The sequence below is a fragment of the Camelus dromedarius genome, chromosome X, assembly GCF_036321535.1.
Source record: "Camelus dromedarius isolate mCamDro1 chromosome X, mCamDro1.pat, whole genome shotgun sequence".
NCBI lineage: Eukaryota > Metazoa > Chordata > Mammalia > Artiodactyla > Camelidae > Camelus > Camelus dromedarius.
Genome location: NC_087472.1, coordinates 2,249,513 through 2,264,113, shown reverse-complemented (window position 1 = coordinate 2,264,113; position 14,601 = coordinate 2,249,513). Strand labels below are relative to the sequence as shown.

General features: G+C 54.6%; 2 protein-coding genes across 2 annotated transcripts; both read right to left on the bottom strand.

Moving 5' to 3' along the window:
• Positions 1-1,776: 1,776 nt before the first annotated feature.
• Positions 1,777-2,912, bottom strand: LOC116150884 (melanoma-associated antigen 8). The gene has a single exon (XM_064482877.1). The coding sequence runs from the start codon at positions 2,773-2,775 to the stop codon at positions 1,777-1,779; it is 999 nt and encodes a 332-aa protein (XP_064338947.1). The 5' UTR covers positions 2,776-2,912.
• A 5,836-nt stretch (positions 2,913-8,748) lies between these two features.
• On the bottom strand, positions 8,749-9,994 carry LOC135320115 (melanoma-associated antigen 8-like). The gene has a single exon (XM_064482711.1). The coding sequence runs from the start codon at positions 9,850-9,852 to the stop codon at positions 8,860-8,862; it is 993 nt and encodes a 330-aa protein (XP_064338781.1). The 5' UTR covers positions 9,853-9,994; the 3' UTR covers positions 8,749-8,859.
• Between the last annotated feature and the right edge of the window lie 4,607 nt (positions 9,995-14,601).

The window sequence follows — 14,601 nt, the reverse complement described above, 5'->3', positions numbered from 1 at the left end:
GAACAGAGCTGGAGAAATCATGCTCCCTGACGTTAGACTATACTACAAAGCTGTAGTAATCAAAACAGTGCGGTTCTGGCTCCCAAACAGACACGCAGATCAAATGGAACAGGATAGAGAGGCGAGAAGTAAACCCACACACTTACCGTCAATTAATGTACGACAAAGGAAGTAAGGATATTGAATGGAGAAAAGACAGTCTCTTCAATAAGTGGCTCTGGAAAAACTGGAGAGCTACCTGTCAAAGAATGGACTTAGAATATTCTCTAACACCATATACAAAAATAAACTCAAAATAGATTAAAGATCTACATTTAAGACTGGATACTATAATACTCCTAGAGGAAAACATAGGCAGAACACTCTCTGACATAAATTACAGCAATAACTTTTTGGATCCATGTCCTAAAACAAAGGAAATAAAAGGAAAAATAAACAGCGGGGACCTAATTATACTTAAAAGCTTCTGCACAGCAAGGGAACCCACTGACTAAATTAAAACAACAACCTACTGAAGGGGAGAAAATATTTGCAAACGTTACAACTGACAAGGGAGGAATAACCACCATATATAAACGGCTCATACAATTCAACATCAAAAAAACAAATCACCCAACTAAAAACGGGCAGAACAACACAATAGACATTTTTCCAAAGAGGAAATGCAGGTGGCCAGCAGGCACGTGAAAAGATGCTCAGTATAATTAACCATCAGGGAAATGCAAATCAAAACCACAATGACATATAACCTTATACCTGTCAGAATGGCTACCTTCAAAAGGAACGCAAATAGCAAATGTTGGCGAAGATGTGGAGAGAAGGGATCCCTCCTACACTGTTGGTGGGGATGTAAATTGGTGTGACCACTCTGGAAAACAGTATGCCGTTTCTCAAAAAACTAAAACTAGAACTACCAAGTGACCCAGCAATTCCATTCCTGGGTATATATCTCAAAAAAAAAAAAAAACACATACTAATTTGAAAAGATACACGCACCCAATATTCATAGCAGTGTTATCTACAATTGCCAAGATGTGGAAGGAACCTAAATGTCCATCAGCAGATGAATGGACACACAAACACACAGACACACAGACACACAGACACACACACACACACACACACACACACACACCCCGGAATATTACTCAGCCATAAAAAACAAAATTTTGCCGTTTGCAGCAAGATGGATGGACTTGGAGGACATTATGCTAAGTGAAATAAATCAGACAGAGAAAGACAAATACTGTATGATATCAATTTATATGTGGACTCTAAAAAATACAACAAACTAGTGAGTATAACAAAGAAGAAGCAGGCTCATAGAGAACAAACTAGTGATTACCAGTGGGGAGGGGTGAGGGGCAACGGGCAGTATAGGGGTTGAGGGAGGGGGAGGTACAAAGTATTGGGTGTAAGGAAGGTTCAAGAATGTATTGCAGAACAAGGCGTATATAACCAATATTTTCTCATAACTGTAAATAAAATGTAATCTTTAAAAAGACTGTATAATAAAATAAAGTATATTGATATTTATTAAAACGAATAACATCTGAAACATCACTAAAGGAAATGAAGATGAACTTCCATATCATTGTAGAGAACAGGAGCCCAGAGATGCTGTACACCGTGTCCCCCCCACTGGCCCGGGCCCTCACTACTTAGGATGCTGACTCCTTGCTCCTCAGACACACAGTGAAGAGTCAGCCTCACTTCCTGCCCGGCAGGAGAAGCTGCCGGACAGGGGCCTAGAAGGAGACCAGCTGCAAGTCTGGCTCAGGCCCCCTCTTCCTCATCACTCACTCGCTCTTCAGACAGGGACGGGAAAGAACTGGGACCCCTTCTATTGATCCTGAGGAAATGTTCCAGGACTTGCAGCTTGCTGGTCTCCGTGTAGGCCCGGGGACCCCACAGGAACTCGTGGCGAGCGGGATCGCTGTTGGCCACCTGCCGGTACTCCACGTACCCCTCCCGCACCCACACGTTGGTGATGAGCTCCCTGGGCTCCCCATAGATGAAGTGCTCCCTCCCAGCACACAGCCCCATCTTGCTAAGTGCTCCCCAGACTGCCTCCTCAGGAGCAAAGTCGCCCTCCAGGACAATCACACCCAGAAGTATCAGCAGGAGGCCAGTCTTGGGAATGCTCTGCCCATCGTCCTGCATGCCATCGTAGGTGAGGCCCAGGGTGGGGACCAGGACATACAAGTGCTCCCTGGGGTCCACCTCCTTCACATCCACCCCAAAGACCAGCTGCAGACACTCAGAGGCTTGGCTCAAGACCGCAGGGAAGTGGTCCTGGTCATCTCTGAGGACCGCATTCAGCATTTCCTCTTTTGAGGTCGGCTGCTTTGTGCGGTACTTGTGGAGCAGGAAGCCCATCAGGTCAACCATCATCAAATGTAATGCATCGTGGAGCCGGGACTCGGCATCTGCCGGGTCCTGCCCGGTGCTGGGCCCCTCCTCACCTTGGCTTCTGAGGCCATTGTCTTCCGACTGGCTCCAGGGAGGGGCTGCCACGGCTGTGGGGGAGGGGCAGACACCCTGAGGGCTCTGCGCGGGACTGGGTGTCCCAGAATCAGCCACCTCCTCGCCACTGCCCAGGAACAGGACTGAGTAGGAAGACGAGGAGGAGAAGGAGGAGGAGGAGGAGGAGGAGGAGGGAGACAACGGGGATGCGCCCTCCTCCTCCTCAACCCAAATGTCCTGCTCATCCTCGGAATCCTCAGCCTCTCTTGGGTCGTGAAAGTCGGCTTCAGTGTGGTGGAGGTCACGCATCTGAACGGGAGGCACGGTGAGTGGTGTCGGGCACCTGAGAGCAGCGAGGGCAGGGGTGACAGATGGGGACCCACGGGCCTGGGGAAGAAAGGGAGTGTCAGTGGCCCGGGCTGAGAAACCCACCGTGGGGGGCTCTGACAAAGGCTACTTACAGGTCTCCTCTTCAGGGGTGCCCTCGGCCTCACAGGGGCTCTCCTCCTGGTGGACGGTCGTCTGTGAACCTGACGGGGGAAGTGAGGCGGCTCCTCAGGGTGCAGCCGGCACAGCCCGAGGTTCTGGGGGCAACACGGGGTGTGTGGAGTGGACGTTGGCCTCGCGGGGTCCCCTCTGTTCCGGGAGCCCCCGGGTACACACTCAGGGCCCACACCTCACCTTCAGTCCTGGCACTGCCAGCCTCCTGTGCTCTGTGACCCGAGAACACGTGTCTCAGACCTAGGCCTTCCCGGTGTCTGGAGCCCCTGGGAGAGAAAGGAGGGGAGACCTCGGATCTACACTGTGGCACAGCCCTGGACCCGCGTGCTGGCAGGAGGCCTGGGCTCTGGCAGGTTCCCACTCTTCTAGGGTGGGAGGTCCTGTCCGCGCTAACTCAGGGTCCTCACCGGGACTCCAAGCGGGACCTGGGATTCTGCTCTGCAACCACCTGAGGGCCCCATCCTGATAGTAGGTCCCCGGTCTCTCTGAGCCCTGGATGCCGAAGTCAGGACACACCACGTGTGCTCATCCCGCATTGAGGCCTCCCAGGGCTGACAGCAGGGGCAGGATCGGTTGCGTCCCCTCTGTTCTGGGATCTCGGGTCCCTCACTCCTCCCTCGGGGTCACCTTGACTCCTGGCAGGACCTGGGATTCCCCTCTCAGCCCACCTGAGGCATCGCCCGTCATACCAAGACCCCAGTCCCTCTGAGACCCGCATTTCAGGAACTGCTGCCCGAGGTCCTCCCGCCCCATGGCCTCCCAGGACTGACTCTGTTCTGGGGTCCAGGGTCCCTGAATACAAACTCGCGGTCGTCACCTTCACTCCCAGGCGGCCCTGAGATTCTCTCCTCCGCAGACCTGAGGCCCCCTCCCTTTCACTATGTCTCCAGTCTGTCTGAGACTCGAATGCGGAAGTCAGGACAAACCACGTGGGCTGTCGTCCCCTCGGGCCGCCGGACAGCTGAAAGCAAGGGCGACTCTCTGTGGGATGGCCACTTTCCTGGGTTCAGGGGCCCCTCCTTCCTGCTTCAGGTTCCTCACTTTGACTCAGGCGGCATGTAGCCTCCCCTTGGAGCCCCCGAGGCCCCGCCCCTCATCCCAGGACCCCAGTCCCTCCGAGACCCGGATGGCAGGAAACGCCACAGGTGGTCACCCTGCCCCAAGGCCTCCAAGGTCCAACACTGTCCCGGGGTGCAAGATCCGTCCGTTCTCCCTCGGGGTCCTCACCTTGACTCAGGCAGCATGTGGTCTCCCCTCTGGCCACCCCAATCCCCGCCCCTCAACCCAGGACCCCAGTCCCTCCGAGACCCGGATGTCGGGAAATGCCACCGGTGGTCACCCTGCCCCTAGGCCTCCAAGGTCCAACACTGTCTTGGGGTCCAGGATCCCTCCGTTCTCCCTCGGGGTCCTCACTTTGACTCAGGCGGCATGTAGCCTCCCCTTGGAACCCCCGAAGCCCCGCCCCTCATCCCAGGACCCCAGTCCCTCCGAGACCCGGATGGCGGGAAATGCCGCCGGTGCTTATTCCGACCTATGGCCTCCCAGGACCGACTGTGTTTTGGGGTCCAGGGTCCCTCACTGCTCGCTCGCGGTCGTCACCTTCACTCCCAGTGGGACCTGGGATTCTCTGCTCTGCAGATCTGAGGGTCCCCCCCTCATCTCACACGAAGTCCCCGGTCTCTGTGAGACCAGGGTGCCGCAGTCACGACACAACACGGGGGCCTGTCCTGCCCTCGGGCCTCCGGACAGCTGATAGCAAGGGCCCCTTTCTGTGGGATGGCCTCTTTTCCGGGTTCGGGGTCCCCTCAGTTTTCCCTCAGGGTCGTCACTTAGGCGTCGTGTCGTCTAGCCTCTGGCCACCCGAGGCCCCGCCCCTCATCGCAGGACCCCCGTCCCTCGGAGACCCGGGTGTGAGGAAGTCAGGGCCCCACGAGTGCTCATCCCACCCAGGCCCTCCCAGGGCTGACAGCAGGGGCGGGGATCTGTGGGGCCCATGCTGTCCTCCGTCAGGGTCCTCACCTTGAGCCCCGGCGGGTCCTGGGACGCCCCCTTGTTGAGCCGAGCCCACACCTTCACACCAAGGCCCTCACTGCCCAGAGACCCCCAGGGGCGTCTGTGGACTCACAGCAGGCCACCAAGCCCAGGGCTTCCCAGGACTGTGGACGCCAGGCGCTGAGATGGATTCCCCGGGGGTCCCTCAGCCTTCCCTCTGCTCCTCACCTGGGCTCCAGGCTGGGCCTGGGCCCCTCCCTCTGCCCACCTCAGTTTGCTCCCCTTGGACCCAGGCCCCTCCACAGCCAGGACCCCCGAGAGGGAAGCGGGGGTGGGGGTTGGGGCACTGATCTCCGCCACCCTGCCTGCGGTCTCCCAGGGCTGACAGCAGAACCGACCTGGATTCCCTGCAACCCGAGTCCCTCCACACGGTTCTACCTTGACTCCTGGCAGCGCTGGGCTCCTTCCCTGTGCAGACCTGAAGCCGGCCTCCCTCACCCAGGCCCTCACCTCTCTCACCCCCCAGGGAGGGGGCATCAGCGCCCGTCACATCCGGACCCCGTGCCCGGGGGTCTCCCAGGGCTGTCGGGAGGGCCGGAGGTGGATTCCCTGTTTGGAATTCAGCCTCGGTGGGTGTTTCCTCCCTGCGATGTCCAGGACCATTCCTCATCTATGGCTTTGGATTCTGACCATCGAGGGGAGCTGACCCATCAGTGTAAGTGTCCAGCAGACCGTTTCCAAGAACACACCCCAGTAAATCCTACCCCAAGTTTGGGGCGGTTACCAAACCTCTTCAACTATATATGCCAGGACGGAGTACACTGTGAGCCACGTCAAACGCCACTCCTCCCTGCAGTTGGAGCATTCTAAGTGTCCTAGCAGCTCAGGCAGGATAACCAGGTCTCTAAGCATCCCTGAACAAAGTACACCTTCCCCCCTCGCCCAGGAGATGTATCCACGATCCCAGAGGGACTTCTCAGAGCAATCTCCCACCTGACACGTTCCTCTCACCACTAACAAGCGCCGTCTGCACGTCTGCCTGCCGCCACCACCCAGCTTCATTACCATCACCTCCCACAGAAGGACCTCCCCCCCAGCTTCCCAAAGCCCCGAACTGCCCTGGCGCTGGGCACTTACACTTGGGTGCTCTCTCCCGGACCCCCACCCCCTCGCCCTATTTTTATTTGCCCTATGGGACTTAGGAGACCTTTCACCAACTTCCCGATGTGACTGCGGCTCCTAGACTATCCTAGGTGTGGGCTGTCCTGCTTTTCCGAGTGTCCCCACTGCTAACACCGAGCCCTCCAGAGAGCAGAGGCTCGGTGAACGTCTGCGGATGAACTGAGATGGTGAGCAGGGATCCTACTGATCCAGGTTGATTTTCTCCTACTTTCTTAACTAAGCCAGACAAATCCAGGTTATACACACATAATTATAATTTTATAGACTGACAGAAGAAAAGGGATAAGGAGCCAATAATTACCTATCGTTTACTTTTACTTCTCTCTTTCTTGACCCCACCGATTTTAGTGCTGATCACTCTCACATTTCCAAGTAAATTTCTATTCCGATGCGGTGTTACCTACTTTGGCATGACACAGTATGATGGAAACTTTCCCAATTTGTTTTACAAAATAGCAAAACTCAGTCTTGGGCTGCCTAAGTACCAGTACGTGTATAATCAATATCATTCACAAACTAAGATACTGAAGCTTATTTAATATTATTATTAATATACAGAAATCTGTTGCATCTTATACACTAACAAAGGAGTACCAGAAAGAGAAATTAAGGAAACAATCCCATTTACCATCACATCAAAGAGAATAAATAATCTAGTAATAAACCTAGCTAAGGAGACCAAAGACCTGTACTCCAATAACTACAAGACACTGATGCAAGAAGCTGAAGATGACACCAACAGATGGAAAGATATACCGTGTTCTTGGATTGGAAGAATCAGTGTTGTTGACCAAACAACCCAGTGACCATACTACCCAAGGCAATCTACAGATTCAAAGCAATCCCTGTCAAAATAACAATGGCATTATTCTCAGAACCAGAACAAATAATTTAAAAAAGTGTCTGGAAAAAGAAAAGAACCCCAATAGCTAAAACAATCTTGGGAATGAAGAACAGAGCTGGAGAAATCATGCTCCCTGACGTTAGACTATACTACAAAGCTGTAGTAATCAAAACAGTGCGGTTCTGGCCCCCAAACAGACACACAGATCAATGGAACAGGATAGAGAGGCGAGAAGTAAACCCACACACTTACCGTCAATTAATGTACGACAAAGGAAGCAAGGATATTGAATGGAGAAAAGACAGTCTCTTCAATAAGTGGCTCTGGGAAAACTGGACAGCTACCTGTCAAACAATGAACTTAGAACATTCTCTAACACCATATACAAAAATAAACTCAAAATAGATTAAAGATCTACATTTAAGACTGGATACTATAATACTCCTAGAGGAAAACATAGGCAGAACACTCTCTGACATAAATTACAGCAATAACTTTTTGGATCCATGTCCAAAAACAAAGGAAATAAAAGGAAAAATAAACAGCGGGGACCTAATTATACTTAAAACCTTCCGCACAGCAAGGGAACCCACTGACTAAATTAAAACAACAACCTACTGAAGGGGAGAAAATATTTGCAAACTTTACAACTGACAAGGGAGCAATAACCACCATATATAAACAGCTCATACAATTCAACATCAAAAAAACAAATGACCCAACTAAAAACGGGCAGAACAACACAATAGACATTTGTCCAAAGAGGAAATGCAGGTGGCCAGCAGGCACGTGAAAAGATGCTCAGTATAATTAACCATCAGGGAAATGCAAATCAAAACCACAATGACATATCACCTTATACCTGTCAGAATGGCTACCTTCAAAAGGAACGCAAATAGCAAATGTTGGCGAAGATGTGGAGAGAAGGGATCCCTCCTACACTGTTGGTGGGGATGTAAATTGGTGTGACCACTCTGGAAAACAGTATGCCGTTTCTCAAAAAACTAAAACTAGAACTACCAAGTGACCCAGCAATTCCATTCCTGGGTATACATCTCAAAAAAAAAAAAAAAAACCAGATACTAATTTGAAAAGATACACGCACCCAATATTCATAGCAGTGTTATCTACAATTGCCAAGATGTGGAAGGAACCTAAATGTCCATCAGCAGATGAATGGACACACACACACACAGACACACAGACACACACACACACACACACACACACACACCCCGGAATACTACTCAGCCATAAAAAACAAAATTTTGCCGTTTGCAGCAAGATGGATGGACTTGGAGGACATTATGCTAAGTGAAATAAATCAGACAGAGAAAGACAAATACTGTATGATATCAATTTATATGTGGACTCTAAAAAATACAACAAACTAGTGAGTATAACAAAGAAGAAGCAGGCTCATAGAGAACAAACTAGTGATTACCAGTGGGGAGGGGTGAGGGGCAAGGGGCAATATAGGGGTGAGGGAGTGGGAAGTACAAACTATTGGGTGTAAGGAAGGTTCAAGAATGTATTGCAGAACAAGGCGTATATAACCGATATTTTCTCATAACTGTAAATAAAATGTAATCTTTAAAAAGACTGTATAATAAAATAAAGTATATTGATATTTATTAAAACGAATAACATCTGAAACATCACTAAAGGAAATGAAGATGAACTTCCATATCATTGTAGAGAACAGGAGCCCAGAGATTCTGTACACCGTGTCCCCCCCACTGGCCCGGGCCCTCACTACTTAGGATGCTGACTCCTTGCTCCTCAGACACACAGTGAAGAGTCAGCCTCACTTCCTGCCCGGCAGGAGAAGCTGCCGGACAGGGGCCTAGAAGGAGCCCAGCTGCAAGTCTGGCTCAGGCCCCCTCTTCCTCATCACTCACTCGCTCTTCAGACAGGGACGGGAAAGAACTGGGACCCCTTCTATTGATCCTGAGGAAATGTTCCAGGACTTGCAGCTTGCTGGTCTCCGTGTAGGCCCGGGGACCCCACAGGAACTCGTGGCGAGCGGGATCGCTGTTGGCCACCTGCCGGTACTCCACGTACCCCTCCCGCACCCACACGTTGGTGATGAGCTCCCTGGGCTCCCCATAGATGAAGTGCTCCCTCCCAGCACACAGCCCCATCTTGCTAAGTGCTCCCCAGACTGCCTCCTCAGGAGCAAAGTCGCCCTCCAGGACAATCACACCCAGAAGTATCAGCAGGAGGCCAGTCTTGGGAATGCTCTGCCCATCGTCCTGCATGCCATCGTAGGTGAGGCCCAGGGTGGGGACCAGGACATACAAGTGCTCCCTGGGGTCCACCTCCTTCACATCCACCCCAAAGACCAGCTGCAGACACTCAGAGGCTTGGCTCAAGACCGCAGGGAAGTGGTCCTGGTCATCTCTGAGGACCGCATTCAGCATTTCCTCTTTTGAGGTCGGCTGCTTTGTGCGGTACTTGTGGAGCAGGAAGCCCATCAGGTCAACCATCATCAAATGTAATGCATCGTGGAGCCGGGACTCGGCATCTGCCGGGTCCTGCCCGGTGCTGGGCCCCTCCTCACCTTGGCTTCTGAGGCCATTGTCTTCCGACTGGCTCCAGGGAGGGGCTGCCACGGCTGTGGGGGAGGGGCAGACACCCTGAGGGCTCTGCGCGGGACTGGGTGTCCCAGAATCAGCCACCTCCTCGCCACTGCCCAGGAACAGGACTGAGTAGGAAGACGAGGAGGAGAAGGAGGAGGAGGAGGAGGAGGGAGACAACGGGGATGCGCCCTCCTCCTCCTCAACCCAAATGTCCTGCTCATCCTCGGAATCCTCAGCCTCTCTTGGGTCGTGAAAGTCGGCTTCAGTGTGGTGGAGGTCACGCATCTGAACGGGAGGCACGGTGAGTGGTGTCGGGCAGCTGAGAGCAGCGAGGGCAGGGGTGACAGATGGGGACCCACGGGCCTGGGGAAGAAAGGGAGTGTCAGTGGCCCGGGCTGAGAAACCCACCGTGGGGGGCTCTGACAAAGGCTACTTACAGGTCTCCTCTTCAGGGGTGCCCTCGGCCTCACAGGGGCTCTCCTCCTGGTGGACGGTCGTCTGTGAACCTGACGGGGGAAGTGAGGCGGCTCCTCAGGGTGCAGGCGGCACAGCCCGAGGTTCTGGGGGCAACACGGGGTGTGTTGAGTGGACGTTGGCCTCGCGGGGTCCCCTCTGTTCCGGGAGCCCCCGGGTACACACTCAGGGCCCACACCTCACCTTCAGTCCTGGCACTGCCAGCCTCCTGTGCTCTGTGACCCGAGAACACGTGTCTCAGACCTAGGCCTTCCCGGTGTCTGGAGCCCCTGGGAGAGAAAGGAGGGGAGACCTCGGATCTACACTGTGGCACAGCCCTGGACCCGCGTGCTGGCAGGAGGCCTGGGCTCTGGCAGGTTCCCACTCTTCTAGGGTGGGAGGTCCTGTCCGCGCTAACTCAGGGTCCTCACCGGGACTCCAGGCGGGACCTGGGATTCTGCTCTGCAACCACCTGAGGGCCCCATCCTGATAGTAGGTCCCCGGTCTCTCTGAGCCCTGGATGCCGAAGTCAGGACACACCACGTGTGCTCATCCCGCATTGAGGCCTCCCAGGGCTGACAGCAGGGGCAGGATCGGTTGCGTCCCCTCTGTTCTGGGATCTCGGGTCCCTCACTCCTCCCTCGGGGTCACCTTGACTCCTGGCAGGACCTGGGATTCCCCTCTCAGCCCACCTGAGGCCCCGCCCGTCATACCAAGACCCCAGTCCCTCTGAGACCCGCATTTCAGGAACTGCTGCCCGAGGTCCTCCCGCCCCATGGCCTCCCAGGACTGACTCTGTTCTGGGGTCCAGGGTCCCTGAATGCAAACTCGCGGTTGTCACCTTCACTTCCAGGCGGCCCTGAGATTCTCTCCTCCGCAGACCTGAGGCCCCCTCCCTTTCACTATGTCTCCAGTCTGTCTGAGACTCGAATGCGGAAGTCAGGACAAACCACGTGGGCCTGTCGTCCCCTCGGGCCGCCGGACAGCTGAAAGCAAGGGCGACTCTCTGTGGGATGGCCACTTTTCTGGGTTCAGGGGCCCCTCCTTCCTGCTTGAGGGTCCTCACTTTCACTCAGGCGGCATGTAGCCTCCCCTTGGAGCCCCCGAGGCCCCGCCCCTCATCCCATGACCCCAGTCCCTCCGAGACCCGGATAGCAGGAAACGCCACAGGTGGTCACCCTGCCCCAAGGCCTCCAAGGTCCAAAACTGTCTTGGGGTCCAGGATCCCTCCGTTCTCCCTCGGGGTCCTCACTTTGACTCAGGCGGCATGTAGCCTCCCCTTGGAGACCCCGAGGCCCCGCCCCTCATCCCAGGACCCCAGTCCCTCCGAGACCCGGATGGCAGGAAACGCCACAGGTGGTCACCCTGCCCCAAGGCCTCCAAGGTCCAACACTGTCCCGGGGTGCAAGATCCGTCCGTTCTCCCTCGGGGTCCTCACCTTGACTCAGGCAGCATGTGGTCTCCCCTCAGGCCACCCCAATCCCCGCCCCTCAACCCAGGACCCCAGTCCCTCCGAGACCCGGATGGCAGGAAATGCCACTGGTGGTCACCCTGCCCCTAGGCCTCCAAGGTCCAACACTGTTTTGGGGTCCAGGATCCCTCCGTTCTCCCTCGGGGTCCTCACTTTGACTCAGGCGGCATGTAGCCTCCCCTTGGAACCCCCGAAGCCCCGCCCCTCAACCCAGGACCCCAGTCCCTCCGAGACCCGGATGTCGGGAAATGGCACCGGTGGTCACCCTGCCCCTAGGCCTCCAAGGTCCAACACTGTCTTGGGGTCCAGGATCCCTCCGTTCTCCCTCGGGGTCCTCACTTTGACTCAGGCGGCATGTAGCCTCCCCTTGGAACCCCCGAAGCCCCGCCCCTCATCCCAGGACCCCAGTCCCTCCGAGACCCGGATGGCGGGAAATGCCGCCAGTGATTATTCCGACCTATGGCCTCCCAGGACCGACTGTGTTTTGGGGTCCAGGGTCCCTCACTGCTCGCTCGCGGTCGTCACCTTCACTCCCAGTGGGACCTGGGATTCTCTCCTCTGCAGATCTGAGGGTCCCCCCCTCATCTCACACGAAGTCCCCGGTCTCTGTGAGACCAGGGTGCCGCAGTCACGACACAACACGGGGGCCTGTCCTGCCCTCGGGCCTCCGGACAGCTGATAGCAAGGGCCCCTTTCTGTGGGATGGCCTCTTTTCCGGGTTCGGGGTCCCCTCAGTTTTCCCTCAGGGTCGTCACTTAGGCGTCGTGTCGTCTAGCCTCTGGCCACCCGAGGCCCCGCCCCTCATCGCAGGACCCCCGTCCCTCGGAGACCCGGGTGTGAGGAAGTCAGGGCCCCACGAGTGCTCATCCCACCCAGGCCCTCCCAGGGCTGACAGCAGGGGCGGGGATCTGTGGGGCCCATGCTGTCCTCCGTCAGGGTCCTCACCTTGAGCCCCGGCGGGTCCTGGGACGCCCCCTTGTTGAGCCGAGCCCACACCTTCACACCAAGGCCCTCACTGCCCAGAGACCCCCAGGGGCGTCTGTGGACTCACAGCAGGCCACCAAGCCCAGGGCTTCCCAGGACTGTGGACGCCAGGCGCTGAGATGGATTCCCCGGGGGTCCCTCAGCCTTCCCTCTGCTCCTCACCTGGGCTCCAGGCTGGGCCTGGGCCCCTCCCTCTGCCCACCTCAGTTTGCTCCCCTTGGACCCAGGCCCCTCCACAGCCAGGACCCCCGAGAGGGAAGCGGGGGTGGGGGTTGGGGCACTGATCTCCGCCACCCTGCCTGCGGTCTCCCAGGGCTGTCAGCAGAACCGACCTGGATTCCCTGCAACCCGAGTCCCTCCACACGGTTCTACCTTGACTCCTGGCAGCGCTGGGCTCCTTCCCTGTGCAGACCTGAAGCCGGCCTCCCTCACCCAGGCCCTCACCTCTCTCACCCCCCAGGGAGGGGGCATCAGCGCCCGTCACATCCGGACCCCGTGCCCGGGGGTCTCCCAGGGCTGTCGGGAGGGCCGGAGGTGGATTCCCTGTTTGGAATTCAGCCTCGGTGGGTGTTTCCTCCCTGCGATGTCCAGGACCATTCCTCATCTATGGCTTTGGATTCTGACCATCGAGGGGAGCTGACCCATCAGTGTAAGTGTCCAGCAGACCGTTTCCAAGAACACACCCCAGTAAATCCTACCCCAAGTTTGGGGCGGTTACCAAACCTCTTCAACTATATATGCCAGGACGGAGTACACTGTGAGCCACGTCAAACGCCACTCCTCCCTGCAGTTGGAGCATTCTGAGTGTCCTAGCAGCTCAGGCAGGATAACCAGGTCTCTAAGCATCCCTGAACAAAGTACACCTTCCCCCCTCGCCCAGGAGATGTATCCACGATCCCAGAGGGACTTCTCAGAGCAATCTCCCACCTGACACGTTCCTCTCACCACTAACAAGCGCCGTCTGCACGTCTGCCTGCCGCCACCACCCAGCTTCATTACCATCACCTCCCACAGAAGGACCTCCCCCCCAGCTTCCCAAAGCCCCGAACTGCCCTGGCGCTGGGCACTTACACTTGGGTGCTCTCTCCCGGACCCCCACCCCCTCGCCCTATTTTTATTTGCCCTATGGGACTTAGGAGACCTTTCACCAACTTCCCGATGTGACTGCGGCTCCTAGACTATCCTAGGTGTGGGCTGTCCTGCTTTTCCGAGTGTCCCCACTGCTAACACCGAGCCCTCCAGAGAGGAGAGGCTCGGTGAACGTCTGCGGATGAACTGAGATGGTGAGCAGGGATCCTACTGATCCAGGTTGATTTTCTCCTACTTTCTTAACTAAGCCAGACAAATCCAGGTTATACACACATAATTATAATTTTATAGACTGACAGAAGAAAAGGGATAAGGAGCCAATAATTACCTATCGTTTACTTTTACTTCTCTCTTTCTTGACCCCACCGATTTTAGTGCTGATCACTCTCACATTTCCAAGTAAATTTCTATTCCGATGCGGTGTTACCTACTTTGGCATGACACAGTATGATGGAAACTTTCCCAATTTGTTTTACAAAATAGCAAAACTCAGTCTTGGGCTGCCTAAGTACCAGTACGTGTATAATCAATATCATTCACAAACTAAGATACTGAAGCTTATTTAATATTATTATTAATATACAGAAATCTGTTGCATCTTATACACTAACAAAGGAGTACCAGAAAGAGAAATTAAGGAAACAATCCCATTTACCATCACATCAAAGAGAATAAATAATCTAGTAATAAACCTAGCTAAGGAGACCAAAGACCTGTACTCCAATAACTACAAGACACTGATGCAAGAAGCTGAAGATGACACCAACAGATGGAAAGATATACCGTGTTCTTGGATTGGAAGAATCAGTGTTGTTGACCAAACAACCCAGTGACCATACTACCCAAGGCAATCTACAGATTCAAAGCAATCCCTGTCAAAATAACAATGGCATTTTTCTCAGAACCAGAACAAATAATTTAAAAAAGTGTCTGGAAAAAGAAAAGAACCCCAATAGCTAAAACAATCTTGGGAATGAAGAACAGAGCTGGAGAAATCATACTCCCTGACGTTAGACTATACTACAAAGCTGTAGTAA